This window comes from Castor canadensis, chromosome 11, assembly GCF_047511655.1.
Source record: "Castor canadensis chromosome 11, mCasCan1.hap1v2, whole genome shotgun sequence".
Lineage (NCBI taxonomy): Eukaryota > Metazoa > Chordata > Mammalia > Rodentia > Castoridae > Castor > Castor canadensis.
Window position 1 is genome coordinate 3731829 of NC_133396.1, and position 27410 is coordinate 3759238.

The following is a 27410-nucleotide window of genomic DNA, read 5'->3' on the forward strand; positions in this document are numbered from 1 at the left end:
GTGGTCACGATAGAGTATATTCATGTCATGAGGGAGAAAAGTTGGGCTATATGTCAAAGTGGATTTCAAGGAAGTTCTAAGATACATGCTTTTCCTTGTCTGGTTCACTGTAAAACACATATTTTAGTCTCAGTGCTAAGTACGGTTACCCTGGACACAGTCCATGGGGTGATTTGGAAAGCTGAACCATGTGTGAAACACTCTGGTGAAGAGGGATATGCAGGCGTTTACAATGACACTGTGTTGAAGGGGGAGCAGTAAGGAGGGATGACGCCAGGCCAGGGCTTAACTGCCACTGGGGAGGTTTTATGTGTGAAAGGTGAGTCCACACTAGCTACAGTGTCGAGCTCCCAAGGAACAGTTTGAGAGTCGAGGCAGAGGTCTTTTGGATGGTAGGTACAAGCCCACCAGGCCTGGCCTCGCAGTGACCACTGGTCACCTCATACTTCCTCCTGTTTACTTGCTGCTGGTCTTTCCAGATCTTCCTGGCTTCTGACCCGCCTAGAAGGCAGGTGTAATAGTCATTTCCAGCTGTAATCCAGAGGGGTCACATGTCATTGGCCTGTAGCCATTCTGGTGGCTTTAAAACTCAACATTGCTTCTCTGCCTGTGTGTACTTGGTTCAGTGGTGGGAATCATGGGGCAGGGTCATGATTGTAGGGGCAGAGATTAACGCCTGTTTCCCAACCCCCTCCCACAATTTTCCTCCTGTTGTCTATTTGTGATGACAGGATAACATTGCCTTTTTAACCACTGCTAAAATAGATGCCCTGAGGTATCACCGTTAGAGGTGAAGGGTTCAGGCAGATAGCAAAGTGGAGGGAACTAGGGGAGTTTCCTCCGGCAAGTCCCCACAGTCCTGGGGAAGGGGAGGGTTTGAGTGTTAGCATTGTGTGGCTCACACAGCTGCTTCACCAGTTTCATGGACTCCCACACGTACCTGATAAAGGGTGAGATTTTTTTTTTAAATACTCTTTCAAGAAGTCAGATCATTTCTTTCCTATAGCAGAATCTCCAGCCCACAGTCTTACATCGAATGTGCTGCTTTTTGCCTCCACTCTGACCTAGTACTGTGTTGTCAGTTTTCATCCCAGTGTTGTGTGTGTGTTTGCATGAGTGAGAATGAACCAGTGTAATTCATTGGACACTATTTTCTTAACTGTCATAAATTGAGCTGTTATTTCATCTTACCTTTTTAATATTCAGGCCCCCTTGATGTGTTGTTGAACCCTCTCCAGGATGGAGTCCAAACACCTTAGTGTAAGCTCCAAGGTCCTTCACAAGGAGACACTTACCTCTCTTTCTGGGGCCACCAGGTCCCAATGTGCCCAGGCCCTGACCTGTGGTATGCCCACTCTCCCCTAGTTCCTTATCTTGCTTGGGATTTGCCATTCCCGCTACTTCTCCATTTGGTCCTGTGTGTTCTGGCTTGAAGGCTGCCCTCTGCAGTCTCTTGACGTGTCCTAGCATCTCCTGAGCCCTTGGTGCGCATGACCACTGTCTGGGTCAGCTGCTGCCACAGTCACACTGGCTGGGCCAAGGCAGTTATTTAATTCCCAGCTCCAAGCACAGGCTGCGCCTATGACAGATGCTCAGCAAATGCTGGCTTGCTAAACAAGACTGTAGATTTTGGTAGAATAAAGAGCTGAGGACCAGCCAGGGACCAGGATTATGACTGGGCTGTTGAATAGATGCTTGCCTTAGGTGATTACTCATGGAATCTGTGTCTTATCTGTTAGCTGAAGGGAGCATTCCCTGTCAGGAAATACGCTGTCCATAGTGGAGCTCTATTGTCCAATCTGAAAAATAGACAAGGCAAAACATTTGAAGTCATAGGAAACCAAGTGGGTACAATAGTACTATGTATAGGAAAATATGCCAAATTGAATTAAGTGTAGTTCCTCTGTCACAGGACACTGAGTTTCAGGTTGCACCTAAAATGCTCACCTTAGCCCATTGCCCCATTCTCCTGCTGCCTTCCTGGTGGCCACGTAGCCTTGATTTGGAGAAGCTGCTTGGGCTTAGGTCTTAACAAGGAAGACCTAAGGTACAACAGCTATAAATTAATAGTACCCCATAGACATTTCTCCCTCCCTCCCTTATGAATTGCGTTTGTTCTTTTATAGAATCAAAAGCGGTTACATCTTTATTTTTAAGCAGGGACATTTATGGCATTGTACAAAGCACATATCAGAGCAAGAAACCTGTGTTGCCATCTGCTGTGATAGTTTTGAGGGGCCTCACTGTGGTTTGATTTTATAGGCTTTCCCACTGAGCACACTGGAGGCAAATACCCACAGTGTGCTACCCAGGTTTAGAGCTGCCTTTCTTCTTCATGAAGAAGGAGAACAGAAACAAGGGCTTGGAACACAGCTAACCTTTATCGATTGCCTGAGGCTTATACAGCCTCCCAAATTTCTCTTTTGTTGGGGGGATATAAAGGCACAGGCCTGGATGTAGGTGGGCTGGTCCCACAGTATAAGATGGAAGGTTTATGGGAGGCAGCAGGTAGGGTTTTTTAAGAGTCAAGTATTGGTGGGAAGAATAGGTGGGTTTTTGCAGACTGATGTCTGGGGCTTGGAGAGAGCCTTTGTTGGCCTGCAGAGTAGTCAGCTGAGGCAAGGATGAAGCTGGGAACTGTAGGTACAGGTGGAGTTGGGACAGGGTGGCCTGAGAAGAGGCCACTCCAGTTTCCAGCCAGCCCTGCTTGTGGCTCAGAAAAGTTTGCTGGGATATGTGTGCTGCTGGGACTGGCAGAACCTGCATGCAGTTTGCTGCTGACTGCGTTAAAGACAGAGGACAAGATCTTCTGGAAATACCCAACAGGTCCTATCCCTCCTTTTCCCCTTGGATCCTGACAACCCTTCCAAAGCAGCATCATTGAATGTACAGTGTTCTGGGTCTGTCTCTGCCCAGCTGAGATTTCCTTTTAGAAAGTGTGTCCACACTGCCAGGGCATGGCGGACTGCCTGTGTCCATAGTTCTGCATCTCCTGCTCACCTTCCCAGGATCTTCAGCTTCCAGGAACTCACAGTGCTCCATCACTTTGGCTCTTGAGAAGGCCTCTCTGGAAACAGCCTGATCAGGAATAAGTTAAACTGCCACCTTGGACAAGGTTTCATGCTGCACAGGTCACCAGTTACCTTTTCCTGCTTCTCCCAAAGCTTCGAGATAGGCCAGGGAGCCATGGAGATGGGGAAGGCAAGGCCTGCTGCCCTGCAGATGGGCTGCTGTGTGAGAACCTGCACAGCATGGGCCTTTCTGCTTTCCTTGAGAAAACAAGAACATTTCCTGCCTTGTCCCTGTTCTGTCCTCTACAGAGGAATTGTGGAAGTGAGTTTCTTTCCTGAGTCTGTGGGTTTCTGAGTCCCCCTTCTTCCTGACCCCTGAGCCTCTTTCTCTGTACTTTCTGCAGAATCAGGCTGAGTAGAATTGAGGTGAAGGGCCAGCAACATTGTCACAACAACATGGGGAGATACAGCATAAGAACCAAATTCAAGGATGCATCTTCCACACAGGAATGCTTAGGCAGGCAGTCTGGGCATGCAGACAGACCGGACCTCAGTAGCAGGTGTCGTGTTCATTGTGGATTCAGATACCCAGAACAGCAGAAGAGGAGTCAGCGCCCTCCCTCTCCCCAGGGTCCTCATTCAAGTGCATCCATCACGCTCAAGTAACTCATCAGGAGGATTCCCATGCAGCACTGTCCCATCCTCTTTCACTATTAGCATCCACAGAGCACCACACTCTTTTTAAGTCCTTTTCAGCTTTTATAATTTTGGTGCTCTATCCATTGGGTAAATTGTTACATACAACTTAAGAATTTAAAGTTAGTTTACATTTAAGAGTTAAGAAGCAAACTGTCACTTTTTTTCAAGTCAGAAGGTCTGTGTGTTTTAATTGTTGGGTGGTGTACAAGGTCATGTCAGTCTGCAGTGCTGCAGGGGCCACCTGTGTCCACACTACAGGGGCATGGGAGCCACTGGTTTCCAACATCACTAGGGCATGGGAGGCCACCCGTGTCCACACTACCACTTGGGTTATAATCTGCCTTTTACATTGTACTCTGGATCTCAAAGGCACAAAGCTTTGCCTGCCCTCTGCTTCCTACTCTTTGACTCTCCTGGGCCAACCCCTACCACAGTGCTGCTTTCTTCCTGCAGTTCTGCCGCCATTTAGCTGTCCCTTCTTCATAGGGCAGGAGGTAGGGCCAGATAAGAGAAGCCTCTGAGAACAGGCTGGGATGTCACAGATGAAGTCTGCTGCTTAGCTCTGTGCCAGCACTGGGGATAGCACCACTAGGAGGCTGGGGTCTCCACATCTGCTCCAGCCTCAGCCTAATGCTGAGCAGTGTGGTTGCAGTGGGCTGGCAGTGCTAACTTGCCCTGGACTTGGGACACTGGGGTTTCACTCAGTACCTTCAGCCGTTCCTGTGCTCCTTTCAAACTTGAACATCGTCCCTGAGCCTGTGACAGCTCAGGTAAAGGGCAATGTCCCATAGTGGGAGCTAGTTTTTCTCCTTGGAGGTGAGAGTAGAGACAACCTCCCTCTTGAGACTTTCAGGCCTTCTTGAGCCAGAGCAGATACCAGGTGGTGGTTTCTTTGAAGAGCCATTTTATACTTCTACTTTTATTAAAGATTCACGAAGCAATTTTAAGGATTAAGGAATAGAGTTGAATTACAAAAACTCTGGGAGGAGGGAGATTGGGAATCTGAGTCTGGCCCAGACCTTGTGCTTCTTGTGCTTCCTGGCGTTGGAGCCAGGTTATAAGGGTCAGGTGCCTCGTGTCAGAGGGACCTTTGAGCACATTGTGCATCTGTTTGTGGGGTGAAGGGCACGGAAATGTGCCTTGCTCAGCACCTTGTTCGTCAGGAAGTCGGGTGACTGGCACACATTTGCCTTCATGCTTGTCACAGGCCTCTGTCTGTGGCAGCTGACCTTGTGCCTGAGACAGAATGGAGAGAGGGCTGAAGTCAACAGACACATTTGGAGAGTTAGCATCAGGTAAGGATGATAGTTGAAGCTACAGCCCCAGTAGAGGACAAAACACTTTCTTTTATCTACCACTTGGGAAGTTTTGACCACACTGGGCAAATCCCTGCATCCCTGTACTTTCCTTCCTGGCCACTGGAAGGTTTCCAGGCCATTTTCCTTCTGGGTGTCTCCCGCTGCTGCCTACTTTTCAGGGAGTGCATCCTCAGTCTCATCCCAGCTCAGCAGCGGAGGAGCCAGCTGTCTGTGTCAAATTCAAAGGCACTAGCTGACCCCAGCTTGCCTTCCAGACTTCCCCATGTGGCCACCCTTGCCTCTGCTGTTCTCTCCCAGCCAAATGCCATCTCCTTCCTGGCACGCCCTGAGGCTGAGCTGCCTCAGATGAATGTAGGCCATACTATTCTCTCTGCCCTAACACATAGCGCCTTGTGGGCACTATGTGCTTCCTGACCTTCCTGGCCAGGCTGCCAGTTTGGTGTATCTCATGGTAATAAATAGGGTACGTTGTTTATATGTGGAAAGTTTTTTTTTTTTTTTTTTAACATTGTTGAATTATAAGTCTGAGAAAGTAATTGTAAAAACTTTAATTTTCTGTTTGGATTCTTGTTCTGTGAAGAGTTTTACTTTCCTCTGATCACTGTAATTTCATAAACTTGACTGTGCAGTGATTCATTTTTTTGAGATATCAGGAGGGTCATATTGCAAGCATTTTGTTTAGTTATTTCCTCTAACTTCTTGTCTGCTGTCTCCTTTATATCATGCTGTTTGTGCCTGGAATTGAGTACAGGCAGGCTTTTGCTTTCAGCTGAAGCCTCTGTTCAAGTTTACACGCTGTGAGTAAACCCCAGCTGTGGATCCACTCTGCGTGGAGGAGACTGGCCACACTAGAGGCAGAGCTTGGGTGAGCCTCGCACAGTGTGGTTGAGTTGTATGTAGGAAGGCAGAGGCAGGATTCACCTTCTGGGGTCTTCTAGTCTCTGACATCAATGTGCATGTGTATGTCTATATAACAGTCAGGGACATATAACCCTTGGGACTGTGTAAAGAGCTATGAGAATATTCACAGTGTAAGCTGTCATTGAAAGGCAAGAACTTAATCTGGTGTATACATGAGATCCTTGGAGAGTAGGGTGGTACTTTGCCGGATGGTGGATTGCATAATCCAAATAAATTCAGAGACAGTGGTGAGAACGGAGATGGCCTTCAAGTGATGGTTTGTCCTTACCAGCTGAGTGAGGAGTGTGCTCCCTGTAGGAGATGGGTCTGTGCCTCCAAGCAAAGAAGACAGCGAGGCTGCACTCTGCAAGCGGGAGAGCAGGGAGGATGGGATCTGTCCTGGTGGGACCAGAGGTGGGCTTGCTCTCCAGACAGAGAAGAAAGATGTCCAGGTAGGACTCTCAGCCTATACTTTTGTCAAAATCTGGTAGCTTTTTGCTGCTTATGACAAGAATTTCATAAATAATTTTAGGATTTGTTTTTTATAGACTCAAAAATGATTCTTTTGAACGAGTGCTATGGTTTTAACACTGAAATAAATTGTTGGTATTATGCTTGTTTCTTAAAAGGCATGAATTGGAATGTGAGTCTGAGAATGTGGCTCAGGCTTGTTGATGCTACCATGGCGATGACAATGTCTGTCCACGTTCCCCAGCCAGACTGAACCCCAGAGAACAGACTGTTGAGGGTCAGGAGGACCTGGGAGCCTGGGGTGCCCTTTGTTATGTGTCTGGAGTAGGTTTGGTGACCAGGACAGGGTTGCCCCAGAGAACATTCAGTAGTATCTGGAGATGGATTTGGTAGTCACACCTGGTGGGGTATTCCTGGCACCTAGTGGGTAGAGGCCATGGGCATAGCTGTACAATGCACAGGGAGGAAGCCCCCACATCCCACAAAGAATGGTCTGTCCGGGTGTCCACAGGGGCCAGACTGAAGAGCCTTGTCTGGCCCAGAGGTTTGTTTTCTGCATTCTCTCCCTGCATGTTTGGTATTTGTTTTAAAACTTCCTGTCTCTTCCCTTCTTAGTCTCAGGCAGTGTCTCTTGGTATGTCTGTAACTCAGGGGCCTGGGCCTGTGGAATTCATGTTTTGGGGCCTAAGGCCCCAACCCATGGTGCCCTCAGTGACTCTTGCACCCTCTGAAGTCTGAGAGCCCCTGTTTGTGGGCTGCAGCCATGCTTCTCATCAGCAGCCGTCTTGTATCATCCCCAGGATCGGCCCTCCCAGCCCTTCTAACCAGGGCGCCTAGCATGTGGTGTTCCCCCTTTGGCGAAGAAAAGGCACTGTAGCCAGCACACAGCTGAGTGGAGGCACATGTGTCGTCTCTGGTAAGGGCTAGAACATTGCATGTGAGGACGGGCTCCCCAGCCCCCCAGGATAGGGCCTTCTGCCTGATGCCTGCTGGCCTCAAACAGGACTTGGGTGAGGCCTAGGGTTGTGCTGGGGTGGCTTGATGCCTGCCCCTAGATCCAGCCTCTGTTTCAGAATAAGAGTTAACATCTTCCTGGTGAGAGCAGCCACAGCTTTACTTAGGCCGGGAGAGGAAAGCAAGCTCAGCCTATGAGCAAGTGCTGCCGGTGCCTCCCCTCCCCCAGGAGGCCGGGAGAGGGTAGTAGGAGGGGCGGTGTGATTGCATGCATGGAATGAACCTGGAGAAGCAGAGCTCTGCACACGGAGTGTCAGCAGAGGTTGAGCCCTGTGTACCCCTCCCGGGGCAGTGCCAGCCTTCCCCACCAGGCTCTGCTCACTCCCGCCCACCTACCCGCGCAGCTCGGCCACTGGCTTTTGTCTCCTTTGGACGCCTCCTCCCTGCCCTTGTGTGTTGGCACACACGTGCTGTCCTTTTTCCAGCTCTCCCTGCACCCAGGGCTGCGGGAGCTCCAGGGAGCTTGGGCCTGTGGGGTTGCTGTACAGAGCCATCATGGCCTCTGATGCGGAGAGCTGCGACCAGTTGAGGCTGAAGCTTTGATGTTGCTGCCCAGGGCTGGCCAGGACACTGGGGCCACAGGAGAGGGGACTCGCTGCTGGTAAGAGGCTGGGTGGATGGCGCATGGAGCGGGTCTGCAGCTCTCTTGTTATGTGTTGCTGTGGCCTCTCCCAGTCAGAACAGGAGCTGACGTATATACAGCCGACTCTGCATGTCTGTCCTTGGGCTCCATCCTCTGCTCTCTCTTCCTAGGGATTTTCTGTGGTATCTTTGATAGCTATCCAAGCATTCGGTATAGTTTCTTCTCAACCTGAGACTTAGGAATAGCCAGTAACCGGTTCCCAGTGTCCAGCTTTGGTGAGGTTAGAAACAGGGTGGCAGGAAGCTAGAGGGACAAATTCAGGATAAGTCTCCCCTCCAGCCAGCTACTCAGGGATTTCTGTTTACACCCTGGAGCCAGTCCTGGACATACGCAGCCCTGGGTCCAGCCCTGCACGCAGAAGGGAGTGGAATTGTCCGTCTGATTTGGTCCTATGGGTCTTTCCAGCTGCAAGACAGGGAGAATAAGTGTACAGAAAAATCCAGGGTTGTACAAGGTGCCAGCATACAAACAGATTTTAGGGATAAGGTGAAATGAGAGAGAAGTGACTCCCCAACACCTCCACCCAGCCTCTGTTTCGGATGCAGAGGGGTGTGGTGACCCAGCTGTGCAGTGTGACTATGAGTGCTTTTGGCAGGCACCAGAGTGGCAGTACTTCATCCAGAAAACACCGTGTCCTCTTCCCCCAGACGAGGGGCAGATAGGATTGGGTTTCTGGTGGAATAGGGAGCTCCCGGACACCTGGAGAGCTAAGGACCAAGTCCTGTCTCCTCCAGTGGGTGCAAGAAGGGGCCCTCCCTGCTGAAGTCTCAGTTCAGCACCCAGTCCCCCAACCCTGGATCAACAGTGGAGACAAGCTTGGAGAGAAGCTGCTGTGAGTCCCACCTGTGTCCCATGTCCCTGAGAGGTGTTAGAAAAGGATGAGGCCTCTAGAAGGATGTCCTCCCAGCTTTAGCTGTTACTGAAGGCAGATGTTGGCTTTGTTTTTATAAATCACATTTTTAGGGTAAAATTTGATGACTTAATTTCTGTTTCTGCCTTGAAATTTGACCTCATTTCTCTTTGGGTAGCTGGTTAAATCCAATATGCAACCTCATTCTTGAATTCTAGGATTTGATAATAAAAGAGTTGACAGTCTTCTCTATAAAATAGTAAAACACCTTTCTTTTATAAGACAGTTCACAGAGCTTTTTAATATACATTCTTTCACCAAGAAGGGCTGAGATGGGGCAACCCCATTCTATATAAGGAAACCATAGAGGGCGGAGGTCATGTTTTGTCCAAGGTCACAGAGAAGGAAGTCAGTGAGATCCTAAACTGGCATCTGGACTCCTCCCTCCCTTACCTGGGCAGTGTCCCACCTGAACTCTTGAGGCCCAGTTGTCAGGTAGTCTGTAGAGGAGATGTCTCCAATTCTGAGAACAGGGTCAAAGTCTTCCTCAAAAGTGCAGAATGCCTCAATAAAATCTTTGATAGACTTACTTCTAGGCTAGAGACTGTGTGGTTTTTGCCTGGAAAGAACTTAACTGAGAATGATCTAAATGTCTGTATCTGCAGTTTCGATACCGAGCATCGTTTACGTTAGCAGCATAGTAACCTAACTATGCAAAAAATCTCTTAGGCTGCAAGTCAGAGGTGAGACTGTTTTGAAGTGCTCTTCACAAAAGTCAAATCATAGTTTTTTGGAAAAGGGTCTAAGGTGAGCAGAAGTAGAAGTTAGAATACTGACACTAAATTTTTGTTTATTTTTAACTGTGGTAAAATCCATATAACGTAAGATTGATCATTTAACCATTTTAAATGTAGAGTTCAGTGGTGCTGGACATATTTGCATCCTTGTGCATCTACTGTTTCACCCTGCTGCTGTTAAACAGTGCCCTGTCCCCCTCAGCTCCTGGCAGCCCCCACTACACTTTCTTGTCTCTGGGAATATGGCCACTGTAGGGACCTCAGTAAATGGACTTCTACACTATTTGTCCTTTTGTGATTGGCTGTTTCACTGAGTATTTCTTTAGGGTTCATCCAGATTGTAGCATATGTCAGAATTCTGCCCCCTCCCTTTTTTTGGCACAGGTTTTCACTGTGTAGCCCAGGATGCCCTAGGACTCTCTGTCTTCCTGCCTCAACCTCCTAAGTGCTGGCTTTATAATCTGTGCCACCACACTAGGCTCCTTCCTTTTTAAACACCTGATGATGTGGTATTAAATTTTGGAGAGGATTGCTGAGGTTTTGAGTCAGTAAGATGGAAGCATAGCTGGTTCTCTAAAGTTGACAGACTTTCTGTAAGGTCTGAATGTACTTATGATGAGGATTCATAAGTACATTCTGGCAGAGCCTGTGTCACTGATCCTGACTTTGATCACACCTTTCTGTGTTCACCTTCCTTCATCCTCTGATTCCGATAACTATCTTGCAGACTCTACATTTAAGGCTTTCCATGAAATCCTGAATCATTGCTGTTTTTTGATTTACATCTCTTCTGCTTTTCACCTGAAAGATGCTTGGAATTTGGATTCTTCATGCTTTTGTAAAAAAGCATTCTTCATGCTTTTCTAACATCGACATGGAATTGAGAGTGAGAGAGTTGGGAACCACTGTTCTCAGCGAGGGAAAACAGATTCTCCTAAGCCAACCCACTCTCCACTTGTAGCAGTGGCCACAAGAACTTGGTCATGTCCTTGAGGCCAAGGCTACTTTCTTCTGTGTCTGCCTTACCTGCAGTTCCTGGGAGGCCTCCTGACACTGTCTCCTTATTTTCTAGGTGTTGCATGTTGCTTAGGTTGTTGGTGTGTCCCCATACAATGTGAAAACAATGTTATAAGCTGTAGTCCACTTCAGAATGTCCTCTTGGGAAGCAGGCTCTATCCCCTCATCTTCCTTCCCCTCCCCTCCCTTCCCTCTCTGGTGGTGCTGGAGTTTGAAGTCGGGGCCTTTTGCTTACTAGGCATGCCTCTCATGAGCCATACCCCCAGCTGTTACCCTGTCATGTTACTGTTTGCCATGAGGCACATAGAACTGAGGAGGCTTGCTGGTGAGTGCAGCGGGGCTCCAAAGCCAGTTGTGCATGGGTAGCAGGGCAACCCCCTGTCAGTCCCACAGTTTGAGTGCCACACCATACTCTCCTGAAGTTGCCCATGTGCCTATAGGCATTCCCTGGGACTGTCATGCCTACAGGAAGGGACATGTGTGCCATCCAGCTGTGAGGCCTTTGTAATGTAGGTTGAATGAGCAGCAATAATGTAGTGGGGAGAAACAGAAGGGGAGGGTGGGTCATATCTTCTGATAAAGGAATCTGCCTTTGATTGGACACCTGCTTATGTGAGCCGTTGTGTCTGCTTTACCTGTACGTAATCCTTATACCAGTGCCAGCAGTGGTTCCATTTTACAGATGGGCTGAACCACGGGCCAGAGAGGTGAGGAGCTCGCTAAACATGGGTATGGTGCCAAAGCCTGAGTTCTTTCTAGCAGTTTGAAGTTTTAAATGACAAGTTATGAGATTTCCTGGGAGACAGTGTGACTTAGGCCCTTAGTGGTGAGTAGGCCCTGGCCTTGCTATTGAGGTTGCACTGGCAGGGTGGTTGGTGGACTCTCAGACCTGTGACTGGCACTACTAGCCTTTGGAGTTCTTACCCTCCATGGGGTGGGCCATGGGATGGTGCATCTTGAGAGGTGGGTGGACCCTACCTTTCTTCTGTGGCCGTTGCCTGTGTCTGCACTCCTGGACGCAGAAGCCTGGCTTGCAAATAGCCACCTGTCCCTGGAGTGTGGAGCCAGTTCTGTGGAGGGTGTGGGAGGCTGAGGCTTAATCTCCCTGCTACCACTGCTGCTATATTAGCCAGGCTTAGCTTGGGCTTCTGAGATGTGTGTATGTGTGCAGTCAGTGTTTAGGAAACTCCAGGTCTGCAAAGGAAAGGATGATTTAGGGGGGAGGGGCTTCCTGGCAGTAGGCCCTTGGAGGGCTCCTTGGCCTGAGTGGGAGCTCTGGCTAGGGTTTTACCTTTTGTACATTTACCATATTTTTTTTCTTTTGTGGTGTTGAGGATTGTGGTACAGGGTTGTGTGTGTTGAGCCTTGCTCCAGCCCTGGAGCCCACTTCTTAATTACTATTCTGAAGTTTCCCTGTTGGGCTGATGTAGTGGCTCACATGGTAAGAGTGCCTGCCTAGCAAGTGTGAGGCCCTGAATTAAAACTCCAGTGCTGCCAAAAAAATAAATAAAGTTCCCTTGCTGTGCTGGTTTAAATATGGACCCTTTTTATCCATTGAGAGGTGGTGGCTATGAGGATGCTGGTTAATAATTATGGTGGAAAAAATAAGGCAAGTGGTGTATGTTCAAGCCAGGCAGAGGGGTGTGGTGGTAGCAGGATGACCTCAGGAGTGAGCTCTCACCCCCAAATTACATCTGGGACCTTTGGATTTCATAACACCTGTAGGGGATCAAGCTAGCACCATCCATGTGAGCTGAACCTGCTCACATGGAGCCAGGTCTGCAGCTAGACCTTGTGTTGCACTGCTGGGCAGGTGCTGTGGGACAGAACAGGGATTTGCAGGTTTTAGACCAGCACTCATGGGATGCTTATCTAACATTCCTTGGCCTGGAAAGAGGGTGCTGTCCCTTTAAGACAAATCTCCTTTGTATGCGCTGGCTGTAGCCCTGTTCAGCTCTGGGTTTCTGCCGACTGTTAAAATCTGCAAAGCAACATTTAAATAAATAAATGAAGGCTTCCCTTGTGTGGCTTTTCTGTTCACAGCCAGCCACAATGGCCCCTTGTTGTTTGGACACTTTCATCCCCTTCATTAAATCAGAACCTTGGAAAGAAAGGAATGGTAAAGGGCTGATACTGGACCTATCACCCTGCATGTCAGCTGGACACTGACACCTTGCAGATTAACCTTAGTACGGGACTGGTGGGGGAGGGTGGAAGGTTGTGTCATGAAAGCTCACTCTCTGACCCCGCCCATTGTGCTTAGGAGGATGCTGGGGACAACCTGCTGCTTCCTCCTCTCCCCCCCTACCATGGCCATTCTTTTAGAGAAAAGGGTTTAGCCTCCTCCCTGGCACAGAAGTGTGGCTGCAGCACGTGGCAGTTGGGGGAGGGAGGAGTTGTTTGTCTCCTGCCATCTGGCCCATCCTAGCTGGTGCTCTTGTGCAGTTTAACCCTAGTGCTCTGTGGGGTGTGTACACAGATAGCCATCCAGTGGGTAGCCATGAATGTCTGAATGTCTGTGCTACTCTCCTTCCCTGTCCTCCCCTCACTGAGTTGTGGGGGGTCAAAGCATCCCGAGGACACCAGCCCAGGTACCAGGGACCCCCAGCACCCCAGCACAGTATTAATTCTTTGTGTGTTCAATGAACTGAAGCATTTTGTCTTCAAGATTTCTTTTCTCATGGGCAGCATGAGAAGGAAGGCTTGAATTAAAGATTTGGTATTATACAACAAGGGGATTGAACTTTGATCACAAGATAAAAATGAGAGCACACAAGGGAGATACGAGGATAGGTAAGATACCTAAAAAATTAGCTAGCATTTGTTGCCCTCAACGCAGAGAAATTAAAGCAGATACCTTAAAAGCAACTGAGGCCAATAGGAGAAGGGGACCAGGACCTAGAGAAAAGGTGAGATCAAAAAGAATTAACCTAGAAGGTAACACCCACGCACAGGAAATCAATGTGAGTCAATGCCCTGTATAGCTATCCTTATCTCAACCAGCAAAACCCCTGTTCCTTCCTATTATTGCTTATACTCTCTCTTCAACAAAATTAGAGATAAGGGCAAAATAGTTTCTGCTGGGTATTGGGGGGGGGAGGGAGGGGGGGGAGTGGGTGGTAAGGGAGGGGGTGGGGGCAGGGGGGAGAAATGAACCAAGCCTTGTATGCACATATGAATAAAAAAAAAAAGATTTGGTGTTATAGTGCTAAGTTTATCAATATAGGGGAAATGCTTACATTATAGTAGACTTTCCTTCATCTCCAGCAAGACTCCTATGAAGATGAGATCTTGATTGCCTTTTTTTCTTTCAAGTCCTTAAATGATTTGTTGAACCAAAAGTGAAGTAGTGTTGTAATTTGAGGTTACTTGGTACTAGAAGAAGGAATAACTAGGGATCAAGGTGGTTAGCGTCAGGAGACTGGGTCAGAATAAGCGAGTGTCATCATCTTGTTTATTCTAGGGGCAGATTGGTGAGGACCCTGAAGACCTGTCTGCTCTCATAGTCGTGGGTTAACATTTTATCTTTCATCTTCAGGTTGTCATAGTGTACATGTGTATTTACTTCATGTGTCCCGTGCTCCATCCCATACCTGCTCTGCTCCCAGAGCAGCCACAGCTAATGAGCTTTATCTGGTTTTACATCTTTTGGTAGGTGCTGCCAAGTTTTTAGCTGATTACTTTGTCAATGTCACAATTATCTCCTGACTTCCACCATGCTGGACAAGAATACAGCTCATCTCATTTTCTTGCATCCATTTTTGATAGTGTGTCACAGTTTTCAGCTCCTTTGTTTTTACCTTCATAAGTGTGTTTACATCCTGATCTCACCCAGGCCTCTGCCTCCTGTCTATGTTCTTCTTTATAAAAGGAAGCAGTGGGGACCTGCTTCTCTCTGTTCTCCTTCAGAGGTGGGCTGTTCTTCCTTTGTGTTAGCATCAGCATAGCTTTGCTCTTCAGCGTACATGTCTTTTCTGACTTTGTCCACAAGTTGATTCTGAAAGTGCCAAGAATGTTTGCAACAATGTAAACATGCTCACCCAGGGCTGGATGGGCCCTGACTCCCGTTGGGAGCTGTCCTAGCTTCCCTGGTTGCTCGGCACCGCGCAGATTCCTCCGCTTTGTCTTTCTGGTCTCAAGCACTCTTCATTTTGTTAAGACTAGACCAGATGATGCCTGCTCACCTTACAGACGTTTCCCAGCTGCTGCCTCATTTCGTTTCCAGTCTGTTGCTTCTTTGTGATGACCTTCGCACATTCCACTCTGGCCTGTTCTGACTTCTCTGTCCGCCCCAGGTGAGTAGTTTAGTCTGACATCCTCAGGTTCCCGAGTCAGCCCCGTTCTTGCGCCACATCTTCCTCCTCTGAGTCACTTCTTCAGAGTGCTGTGTGGGAGATGGCAACTGAGTTGCCTCCTACTCCATTGAGAATTCTAGGGCAAGATAGTTTTCATGTAGAATTTTGAAGACCCCACTCCACTGTCCTCATGGGTCACTGCCATCTTCCTGACACCTGTCAGCCTCTTCTGATGAGCCACCCTCTGTAACCTTCTTTGAGGGTTTAGGATATTTACTCTTCGAACTTGTGAATTTTTGTCGTGAATTATTCTTTGTGAAACTTCAAATTTTTTTACTATACTGAGTGAGTTGATCTGTTGCTTATATTTTAGGTCTTTTCTTTTTGCTCTTTGTTCTATAAGAATGCCTCTACTTTGTCTTTCAGTCCTTTCTTGACTTTCTTGATTTAGGGAGGAAGGACTAGAGAGGCAAAAATATGTTTAATTTGCATGAATGTGTCTTTTTTCTGTAATTGTCCCTTTTTTTGTAGTTTCCTATTCTTTTTGACAGTTCTGGGGTTTGAACTCAAGGTTTCACACTTGCTAGGCAGGTGCTCTACCACCTGAGCCGGGTCTCCAGCCCTTTTTTCTCTGGTTATTTTGGAGATCGGGTCTCGCTTTTTACCCAGTCTGGACTAAACCTTGATCCTCATATTTTAAGGTTTTTTTTTTTACTAGCTGGGAGGATAGGTGTGTGCCACAATGCCCCTCTTTTTTGTGTTGAGATGAGGTCTTGAAAACTTTTTTTCCTGGGCTGGTCTGGAACTGATCTCAGCCTCCCAGCTAGCTAGGATTACAGGAGTGAGCTTCCAGGGTCCATCTCCTATTCTTTTAAAATTTTCTTTTGCCACCCCCCCCCCACCCCGCCCCAAACTTTCTTTGCTCCAGTGACCTTTTTCTTTCTCATGCTGCAGGTCAGTGGGGCATGTGGAATCCTGTGCAAGGCTAGGCCTTTACCTGGGAGGCTTTGCTTTATGCTATGCTGACCAGGCCAGGGCCTCCTTTGCTACCCAGACTCCCCGCACTTCTGCCTGGCTCCAGCCCTCTGCCAGCAGCTTGCTCACCAGGGTTGGTCTAGGTGTTTTACTTTTCATCTGGATATAAATACATATGTGTCTAAGGCCCATACTGAGTATCAAAAACAACATAGCCAAGGCTGGGGGTGGAGAGGGATTCAGGGGCAGGGGCGGGTGGAGCTGTCTCAAACTTGCATTGTGAAAGAATTATTAGCAGCTTCCTTCACTTTCTCTGTTCTGGAAATTTATTGAAATCGCTTCTGCTAATAGCTCTTCCTCTCATCCTATGATAGTGTCGTGTGTGGATTTTTATTTCTTTTTTTTTTTTTTTTTGGTTGTATGGTTGGTCTGGGTTTTATTTGTTTGGATTTGGTTTGTTAGCCCAGGCTGGCCTGAAACTCATAACCCTCCTATTTCAGCCTCCAGAGTGCTGAGATTGCAGAGGTGTACCACCACACTTGGTTTCCTTTCTTGTTTTAAAGAAATATCTTTAAATATCCCTCCCTCCCTCCCCTCCTCCCTCCCTGTATTTAGTGCACGGGAATTCCGGTCTTAGTATGAAACGCACTTCTTACTGTGAGCCTTGAAAGCTGAAAGGACACTTCCCTGGAGAGGGAGCGGAGCTGGGTAAAGGAGGAAAACCAGCTTTGCCAATGCAGCTGGTTACCCAGGTCACAGGCTTCTCTTTCTCGTTTCTACCCTCTTCTGTTGTCCTAAGTGATCTTCATGAAGTATCTGGGGAGTTGCTGCTGTCCACATGTGGGGATGGCGCCTCAGTGTAAGGCAGGCAGTGAGTCCTAGCTGCACCCTCAAGCTAGGTGGCATTTCAGCTCTATGCTGTGCAGAACATCTGACTTGAGCCACAAATGCAGTTTTATTTCCTGGTTGCCCCTGTGTAATGAGCTAAACAGTGTGTCTTGCTTATCAGGTTACTAGCATATCAGTGTATCATCAATGTAAAATATGATTAAAGTAAAATTATGCTTGGTTTCTAGAGAGAACATGAGTACTCAAGCTGGGCATCCACATTGCCAGTGTGCAGTGTCACCTGGCTCATGGTCACCACACTGTACACTACAGCTCTGACTCTCCTGTGTGCCTGCTGCAGGACAGAGGACCCCACACAGCCCCTTCCTGTGGTGCAGGGACACAAGCACCCACTGAGTGCCAGGCTGGTTGGAGGCACTTTGTAGAGCTGCCGCCCTTATCCACAGCTTCAGTAGCCCTTGATCACGTGTGGCCCAAAATATCAAATGGAAACATACAATTTATAAGCTTTAAATCTTGTGCTATTCTGCGTGACACAGTGAAAACCTGTGTCATCTGCTTGTCCCTTCTGTCTGTGACTTTTCTGTGAAATTATGAGGAAGGAAAAGGAAACTTGAGCCAGTTTTGCTGCCACACCACAGCCTGCCAAATGGGCAGCACAGTGCATGCTGGTGCTGAGTTAGGATGAAGAGGCATTAAGAGGTGATGTGAGTGTGTGCGTCAAGGACATGTTGCACATGTGGGCTTCATGGCCTCTGCATCCTCTGGGCTCTTGGAACGAGTTCTCTGTGGGTAAGGGGACTCATGTGTGCTCTACTTTGCTTCATCCTCAAAGCAGCCCTCTAAAATGGGTGATGGCTTGTCCATTTTATCAGTGACAAAATGTGGCCCAAATTGTTTAGGTGACCTGATCCGGGATGTGGTGGACTGCACTGGGTGTGCCTGCTCTTCCATGTGGACACCTGGCTGCCACAGCACACCCAGAAAGTCACCTCAGAGGGCATTTGTCATAGCACCAGTGTGTATGGACAAGGGCTACAAAACTCTGGGAATTCCCAGAACTGTGGTCTGGGAATTAATAACTGTGTTTGGATGATGGGAACACATTTTAAAACGTGACTCAAACCGTATAGATGGGATTAGGGCAGTGAGAAAGGCCCCACAGTTCCAGACCCCAGAGTTGAGCACTGTTTTCGGTTTGGTGTGTTTCTCTCTGCGTTTTTTTTCCTGTGTACACAGACTCTTTGCCCCACCCCATCCCTGAAAAATGGTGCAAAGCCATTGATGTTGCTTTGCAACTCATCTCCCATTCCCACTTTAGGGTATCAGGACAGCTTTCCCTGTGCAGTTCACCTCAACCGGGTGGTGCTGTTCCACTCTTACCCACAAGGGAGCAGAGGCCCAGACAGATGGTAGCGGCAGACATTTCACACCCACCTGCGTTGGTCCACAGCCAGCCTGATTGAACCTTCACATCTGCCCTCCTGCTCTTTCTGCCAATTGTGCCTTTCTCGATTAACCTGCCAAGATTTGGAGCCATAGTGATTCCTAGTCATATCTGAAACTGGCTTCTGTCTTCTTTCTTGGTGTCTTTCTCCCCAGTGTTGTTGGATTTTTCTTTATTTTTGGTGAGATGCATTTCTCTCCTCTTTGCAGTTCCCAGCGATCTGACGGCAGAGGAGCGTCAAGAATTGGAGAACATCAGGCGGAGGAAGCGGGAACTGCTGGCTGACATTCAGGTAGGAGAGCATGGAGATAGGAGGATGGCTGGAGGTGGACCGATGCGCTCCAGTTGTGCAGTTGTGCGTGGCCTTCATAGAGTGTCCTCCACACGTTTGGTCTGCACTTGCTAAAACTCAACAGTGTAGGTATAGGTGATCACCTTTGATTTACACTGAGAAAGCGGGTCTCAGAGAGACTGATGACTTGTAAAGTCACCCTCCCCCTTGCCAGTTGTCAGAGCAGGGGTGACCCTGAAGCAGAGTCCTCCTGGCTTGTGCAATCATAGTGGCCAAGGCGGTTGGGTAGAATATCACCGTAAGCAAGGTGTGTTGGCCCTACACACAGGTCCTGGCTCTGCCACTTGCCCACTGAGGGACTTTAGATGGAGCTTTGGTTCTTTGCGCTTCAGTTTCTTAGATGTAGGACAAGAGTGATAACACCTTCACAAGTTGTTTTAAGGATTGAACAAGCTGGCATTAGGAAGGACTTAGCATATTTCTGGTCTCTTAGAGATACTTAGTGGTGATAATAATTTTATTGTTTTCCCAAGTTCCTTTTCAAAACTGCCAAGCTTTATAGGTAGCAAGTCAAAATAATCCAAGTCATGCACTGGATTATTTTAGCCCATAAGTAGCAAATGTTACTAGAATTCTTTGTAAAACTTCAGGGGTGGGATAAAGGAGGGGCCTGAAAACCCATGAAGGTGTAGTGTGAGGGGAAAGAAACTTGATTGCTCTGGGTAATCTGAGAGTGTCTCAGTGGTTTGCCATGATTCTTTGGTTCCTGTTCCCCTGGTAAGTGCCAGGGGAGTGGATCTGTCCTCGCTGGGCCCTTTTGTTGCTGAAAGGCCGTGCAGTAAGAAGGGGAAGGTGGTGGGTAGACAGTGGATGTGGTCCAGGGGTGAATGGACAGTGGATGTGGTCGGACTTTCTCTTTGGCAGCCACGGAACAGCAGTGTAGATTCAGCTCAGCCTCTACTGGCCCAGCTGCCAGGCAAGTGGTTTCGAGAGTGTGCCCATGACCTTTTGTCACACTTGTATTTGGCAAGCTGCAGATTTGTTCTGAAGGTGAATCTGCACTTTTTACGTACGACTGGTGCTTGTGAACTTCTTCCCTGGCCCATGAACTCTGAGGCGAGGAGTTACCTTTTTCATCTTTTATAGTGCTAGAGTGCTTACTGTTTGGGAGGAGCCAAGTCAGTATTTGTTGAGTACTCGAGTTTTCCTAATGTACTGTTTTGGACTTTGTCTTGTGCCTTAGTTGTTTCACTGTGCTCTGTTTTATGCCTCTTGGGTAGAGGGAGTCATAGGAGGCTTTAGAGGTGTCCCTTTGGTCTGTGTCTCCCCTCCTGGTAACTCCCTGTTCCTTTGCAGAGGCTGAAGGACGAGATAGCAGAAGTTGCTAATGAAATTGAAAGCCTGGGATCCACAGAGGAGAGGTGAGTCTGTCCTGCTGTCTGCTGGGCCGTGGGGCTGTCCAGCCTCTCTGCACCCAGCTCTGAGCAGATAACAGATGACATGTATAAGGACAGAGTAGGTTCTCCACCCTTGCAGGTCGAGTGAGCAGAGACCTCACCCTCTGCCTCCAGCCTTCACTGCAGGGATCCTGAATAAAGGAGTCTTTTACATCTGTGAGAATAAACTAAAGAACTCCAGAGGTTCCAGGGAGCCTGGAACTGCTCTTCAAATTTTGTGTGAATTGCTGTACCTTCCCTGCTGCTGTCCACTGTGTTCGTCTGTTAAAGTTCTTTTTTGCTTCCGTAAAGGAAAAGCATAATGAACCCTGCCAGTACAGTTAAAGGGCTGGTGGGCCCAGCTATGTCAGGTATAATTGTGAGCTTACTTATGCCTGAGAAGAGAATGCAGAAATGAAACTGTAGTGTAAGATGACAAGGACTATTTCTGAGGGTTTTTCTTTTTCTTTTTTCAGTACTGGGGTTTGAACTCAGAGCTTCATACTAGGCAGGAGCACTACTGCTTGAGCCACACCTCCAGCCTTGGGTTTTTTCTTTTAATGACATGAAATGTTAGTGACTTTGAGAGTTTAGTTTTGAATGGGGTTCCCAGACCATTTTCTAACTGCTTAATGCAGTAAACGGGCTGTTTCCATTTCACCCGTGTCTGTATTTTTCTAAGCCTAAGCCTGCCTGTCTGGCTTCAGAAGACTATTTGATTTGCTGTTTTAAATTCATATTGGCAGTGCCTTTAAGCATGAGTGGAGCTGCAGGTTCCACAGAAAGTAGCTTGAGCATCCCTTTCAATTAAAAATTGTCACTTGTGTTTTGGGTTAAAGCTTTCTTTACATTAAAAAAAACCTGTAGCTCAAAAGAAATGGATGGGCCCTGGCTTGGTGGCTTATGCCTGTAATCCCATCTACTCAGGAGGTAGGGATGAGGAGGATCAAGGTTCAAGGGTGGCCTGTGCAAAAAGTTAGCAAGAGCTCATCTCAACAAAAAGCTGGGTTTGGCTGTGCACGTCTGTATCCCTTCCTACTTATGTCTGAGGCATAAACAGAAGAGCTGTGGTCCAGGCCAGCTTGGACAGAAAAATCCCCAGAACCCTATCTGAAAAATAACGAAGGGAGAAAAGGACTGGGGATGTGGCCAGAGTGGTAAAGTGCTTGCCTAACAAGCACAAAGCCCTAAATTCAAGTCCTTGTAACACCAAAAAAAAAAAAAAAAAGAAAAGCAAGCAAGAAAGAAGTGAATGAGTTAGACTAGCCCATCAAGATTTAAAGCTTCTTATGAAAGAGATGGACAAGCCAGTCACAGAGGAGGGGAAGTACTTCCAGTGTATCCAAGTAGATATATAACAACACATACAATAATTCAATGACAAAAAAAAAAGAGAGCCAAATAAAAGATGGGCAGAAATCCTTAATAGACATTTTACAAAATCTGTGTAATAGATGCTCATCATCAGTAGTTATGAGAGTACGCACCACCAAACTGCCATGACTGCAGCTTCACACCCACTGGGATGGGAGTGCGGCAGGATGAACAGTTTCTTAGAACATTAAATAGGTAGAAACCTGTGCCCAGCCAGCAATTCAACCGCCAGTTCACTCAAGAGAAGAAGCACATGCCCACAAAAAGACCTGTAAAGGCTGTTGATAGCATTCTTATTGAAAATGCTCAAACTGGAAACAGCCTACCTGCCTACCAACAGGTGACCAGGTAAATGGGCCGAGATCACTGACAGTTACCAGCCATACAGAGGAGAGAACCACTGGCCTGCAGCCGCCTGGCGGGTCCCACATGCTGTGCTGAGTTAGAGAAGTGGGTGTCCACTGAACTTCCATTCACAAGGCTCCGACACAGATAGAACTAAGCTGTGATGGCAGAACTCACAATGGTGACTTGCAGTGGGACAGCTGACCAAAATGGGACATGAGGGTACCTAGGGAAGATCGGAGCAGGCTGTAGTTGGAGTGGTGGCCACTTGTTAGAACTGTTGATTGCTTATGTAGAAATAGCTGTGGTTAATATTTTGGTTCATTTCCTTTCTGTGTATTTGATGTCTCAGACACATATCCAGAATTCAGGGCACCATTCACCTGACTTGTTCTGTGTGGGTTATCACAGAGCACCCACAGGAAACCCCAAGAGTCTGAGAAGTTAGGCAACTGGAGCGCTTGGCTTACCAGCATGAGAAGACTCGCCCCCAACAGCTGTGTCAGATGTTGGGAGGCAGGGAGCCATAATTCTGTTATTTATGTCTTAAAATGGTTTTCTAGTAGCAAATGTCCCAAAAGGGGAGCCGTTCTACAGACCCCAGCATCTGTCAGACAGGCTTTGCTCCTCGGGCAAGACCACATTCATTCTGATTTTCCTATGGGAGTGCCGTCTTGTTTTTAATCAAAGCATGATGCCACCATTTCATAGAGATGCCCTAAATTCTGTTTAACCAGTTTGCATGCTACAGGATTTCAGACTTCCTGTAGTTTACAGGCACCAGTTAACCAAGGTGATACTGTAGCAATCCCGTAGCCATTTTTGTTTGGGATTCCTATTGAGGGCTGCTCCTGTATGGAAGACAGGGACGGCCTCTTGGAGAAGTGGCTACCCTGGCTGAGCTGTGCTGCAGGTCTCAGTGCTGGCCAGGTGGAGATGTTAGCTGACCCATGGGAAACTGGTGAGTGTCCCGGGTGGTATAAGTGGTGATGTGAACTCGCAGAGGTCTGGGCTGTCTGTCCTTGGCATACTGGGAGCTACAGGAAGCCTTCAGCTAGGGAGCAGACCAAGGCACAGGACACTAATGATCCCTGCTGGCATGACCTAGCCTCTGTAGCACCCTACAGAAACTCACAAAGCAGCTGTGTCCTTGTGGCCTTTATTTGGAAATACACATCCAAGTAATCTTCATGGATTTAGAAAAAAAAAAAAAAAGATCAGACAAGCATTTAGATTCAACAAGAATTTCCAGAAACCTGGTCTTCTGGAAAGAAGTGAAACTACAAGTTCCCTTTTCCCACTGTGGCTGTTCCCACGAGACCTGGTCACCTCGTGTCCTGGGCTTCTGGCATCCTCAGGTTTCCCAAACCTCAAGACAGGAGCTTCTCCCCCCTCTGTACACTTAGAAGTAAAGATGTTCCGAACAAGTCTTTTGCTCTCTGAAACTGTAAAAGTACCGTTATCAACAGCAGTGGTTCCCAAATTTTAGGCAAATCAGAATTACTGGAGGAGGTTTTAAAAATACATATTCCTGGGCTGCACCCTGGAACTTCTGAGTGATTTAGCGGTTCAGGGGCTGCCATCAGAGCTGATGTTTGGGATTGGACGGAGCCAGAATTGGCTTCCATAGGTTCCAAGGGGCAGAGGGTGAGTGAGAACCAAGACATCCTATCTAATGTGTTCCCAGGCTGCTGGTTTGTGGACCATACTTTGTGAAGTTATCTGATGGCACAGTCAAGAAAACTGCTGCTCATTTGGGCAGTGTCTTAAAAAGTTAAATATAAAGCATCACCCATCCCTGAGTATCGCCCAAAGACATGAAAATACATGTCCACACAAGGAAGCGTACACAAATGGTGAGAGCAGCTTGTGCATAATGGCTCTGAACTACAAACAGTTTCAATGTTCATCTGGTGTACAGATAAATGGATGTGATATGTATGCATAGTGGAATATTGCTCAGCAGTAAAAAAGAATGTAGAACTGATGCATACCACACCATGGACAAACCTTGAAAACATGCTGGGGCTGGGGTGTAGTTCAGTAGTAGAGTGCTTGCCTACCACACAGAAAGGTCCAGAGAGAGAAAGAGAGAGAATGCAGAAAAAGTCCAGTGCTATGAAATGTTTGCTCATCTGAAATGTCCAGCATAGGCAAATCTATGGAGACAGAAGGTTGGTTGATAGTCGCCTGGGGATGGAAGTAGGAATGAAGGCTAACTGGAAATGGGTGTGAGCAATTTGTTGGGCTATTAAAAATGTTCTGAAATTTAATTATGATAATCAAAAGCTTACTAAAATACATACAAGTATATTCTTAAAATTGTATTATGTGACAAGTAAATTATGCTTTGATAAAGTTTTAAAAAATCATATAAAAAAAGAACACCACAGATGTAAGATAGAAGGAGAAAATGAGCTCCCAAAGTAGTCTCAGAAATCTCTCTGTGTCAGTGGCTACACATGGGCTGTATCCATCTCCCAGAACTCCTGCTCCCAGGACACTAATGGCTGTGGTGGTTGTCTTTCAGGAAAAACATGCAGAGGAACAAACAGGTAGCCATGGGCAGGAAGAAATTTAACATGGACCCTAAAAAGGTGAGTGAAAAGGAAGCAACAGAGTCCATTGACTTTAAGACAGGGCTTTTCTCAGATGGGACTCCAAAGGTGTTTTTCCTAGTTGCTATTTTCTAGAGCATACGTTATATGGTGAGCCCTGGTTGTCTTTAGTCTGGGGCCCGGGTTCCTATATTGCAGCGCACTGACCCTGGGTGTGCGGGGGCGAGTATTTATGAGATGCTTGCTCCATGGCGGGGGTCAGCACCCATGGTCGCCTCTGCCCTTCCTCCTGCCTCTAGCTCTTCCAGGCCAACATCATTGGTCTTTGTGATCTCTCTCCAGGGCATCCAGTTCTTAATAGAGAATGACCTGCTGAAGAACACTTGTGAAGACATCGCCCAGTTCTTGTACAAAGGGGAAGGGCTCAACAAAACAGCCATCGGTGACTACCTGGGGGAGAGGTAAGGCCTGGAGGACTCATGTCTGCCAGAGAGGTGATCAAGAATTACATGAAGAAATGAGCTTCTGGGGAGATTTTGGTCCTGAGGCAGCAGTGACCGCGCAGCTCTGCTGTTGAGCACAAGTGCTATGGGGAACAACAGCTAGTCTGCCCAGAGGACATGGGATCACCTTACTTATTTAGTCAGTAGACAGAGCAAGCCAGGTATCCTCCTGATTGTGAATGGCTGGGTTGGGAGACTGTGTAACCCTGGGACTCAAAATGGAAATAGCAGCCCCTGGGGACCGGAACAGTTCTTGGAGCTGGCGTCAGTGTCTGATTTGTGCCTCTTTCTGTCTGGTGTCTGCTCCTGGCAGAGATGAGTTTAACATCCAGGTCCTGCATGCGTTTGTGGAGCTGCACGAGTTCACTGACCTGAACCTCGTCCAGGCTTTGCGGTGCGTATCCTCAAGAGCAAGGCAGGCCCCATTGGCATGTCTGTCCATGTGCCACTTGACTGAGCTTGTGTCTCTGGGGATGGTTCACATGTCTTGAGGTGTGTTCGAGGGAAAAGACTGCACAGTCAGGGAAGCATGTGGTGACCAGCCCTGAGCAGATGGAGTACAAGGCTTCCTTGGGTGGGGACATCATGGGGTCTTAAGTCTTTGCTACTGTTCAGTCTCGAACCCTGTAATTTCTTGCCGTAAAATAGGTAGTGGTCTATTTCATTTCACTTGAGAAAGAAAAAAGTAAACCTTAGTTTTTTTACTAAATCTGTTATTTTGTGCCTTTTGAGAAGTTTTCCTTCTGTATTTTCACTGCTGTAGATACAAATAAGATCATTATTTGTGCTGTCTTTTAAATAGATGAAAGAAGGCAGAATCAAACCTATGGGTCAAGGTCTCTCTGTGACATACAGGGATCGGTTGGGTACGGTTTGACCTGCCACCCCATATGGAGTTTGTTTGCCTACATTTCAGTCCGGTATGTTGTTCTGAGAAGAGAAGTGTTCTTTGGAAGAGAGAGAGAATCTTTAATTTTCTTCAACACTTTACTTTCGATTAAGGTCACAGTGACAGGCAGTGGTTAAGTTTGCTTCTGCTCAGTAACTGTATCAGAAAACAAAGTCTTCTCATGCTTAACAATTCCCAGGCAAATGCATTATATCCCCAAGTTCTGAACCTGGTCCCTGTCTCCCCCTCAGGCAGTTCCTGTGGAGCTTTCGGCTCCCTGGGGAGGCCCAGAAGATTGACCGAATGATGGAGGCCTTCGCCCAGCGGTACTGTCAGTGCAACAATGGCGTGTTCCAGTCCACTGGTGAGTGAAGGGACACCTACCTGCAGGTTCTCCTAGGTTCTGTTCTTGGCACTGGATAATTTGTAGAGCAAGAGGGATGAGGTCATGTCTAGGGACACTTACTTAATAGTGTCCGTAATGTTTATCATAGTCAAAGGTTGGAAGTGGTCCAGAAGTCCAATACTAAGGCACGAGGAAGGATGAGGGTGTGATTCAGTGACAGAGCACTTGTCTAGCATGTACAAAGCCCTGGCTTCCATCCCCAGCAAGCACACACACACAAAAAATTCTAGTATCTCTGACATACTAACTTAAAAGTCATGCTCTAGACTGGGAACATAGTTTAACTGGCTAAACTGAAGCTGTGGGTTTAATCCCCAGTACTGCAAACAAAACAAAAAAAACCTGTCTGAGAAGTTGGGCACAGTGATGTGTGTTAATAGTTACTCAGGAGGCTCTCAAGTTTAAGACCAGCCTGGACTACACAGTAAGACTCTGTCACCAAAAAAAAGAAATCCTGTTTTTATAAAAAATTTTGTTGGGAAAATGAGATTAGGAAAAATATTGTTTGATTTCATTTTTGTTACAGTGTGTCTGTGAGATACATTTGTAATTTATCACACATAGGCATATTACTGTAGAAGAAATAAAACAAGGTATTACTAACTAGTAGGATTACAGGTCATTTGTATTTTCTCTTTTATACTTTGTACTGTTTTTCATATTTCTTACAGTGCTTGTGTTCTCCTTCTGAATCTGAAAAAAAAAATACTTTTTGTGCTTTCACAAGCCTTTCGCCTTTCAGCTAGCATATGCCTGAGAGCAAGTCTACATAGGGTCCATCCCACTTTTGTGGGAGCATGACTCAATATTTCTGATTTCATCTCTGCGTCCTGTCCTTCTGAGTGGGTTTCTGATCACCCCTCCACTTTTCTCTTCTCTAGACACTTGCTATGTCCTCTCCTTTGCCATCATAATGTTGAACACCAGCCTGCACAACCCCAATGTCAAAGACAAGACCACTGTGGAGAGGTTCATTGCCATGAATCGTGGCATCAATGACGGGGGAGACCTGCCTGAGGAGCTACTGCGGGTGAGCTTGCCAAAGAGGCTTCATTTCAGTGAGAGAGTTCCCTTGAAAGGAGATTGTTTTTGTAGGAGAAGAAAAAGATGTACAAGTTATCGGGTGCCTGCTCTATTCATTCATTTAATTATGTGTATTTCACTAAGAAGTTGGTAGCAAAGCCCAGATAAGAATCAGCAGGGGAGAGCAGAGATGGTGTGTACTTCCTAGGCTCAGTCCTGCAGGGCACATGGTTTACTGTAGGCACAGAGTGAATGCTATGGAATGAGTACAGAGAAAGGTAGGAAGGAAAGACTCTT

The 27410-nt window shown here is 47.3% G+C and overlaps 1 protein-coding gene across 8 annotated transcripts in view; it reads left to right on the forward strand.

Annotated features, from left to right (window-relative positions):
• The window catches only part of Cyth1 (cytohesin 1), an 84314-nt gene that overhangs the window by 41041 nt on the left and 15863 nt on the right, over positions 1-27410 (forward strand). For 5 of the 8 annotated variants that reach the window (XM_020158110.2, XM_074044997.1, XM_074044992.1 and 2 more), the window contains 7 exons: positions 18497-18579; positions 19936-20000; positions 24265-24331; positions 24635-24753; positions 25109-25189; positions 25936-26048; positions 26972-27120. In XM_020158110.2, the coding sequence (XP_020013699.1) occupies positions 18497-18579; positions 19936-20000; positions 24265-24331; positions 24635-24753; positions 25109-25189; positions 25936-26048; positions 26972-27120 (677 nt within the window). Of the gene's footprint in view, positions 1-3191; positions 5006-5620; positions 6382-6557; positions 8016-18496; positions 18580-19935; positions 20001-24264; positions 24332-24634; positions 24754-25108; positions 25190-25935; positions 26049-26971; positions 27121-27410 lie in introns of those variants that run through there. The other 3 variants (XM_074044995.1, XM_074044998.1, XM_074044994.1) reach the window with 3 other exon arrangements.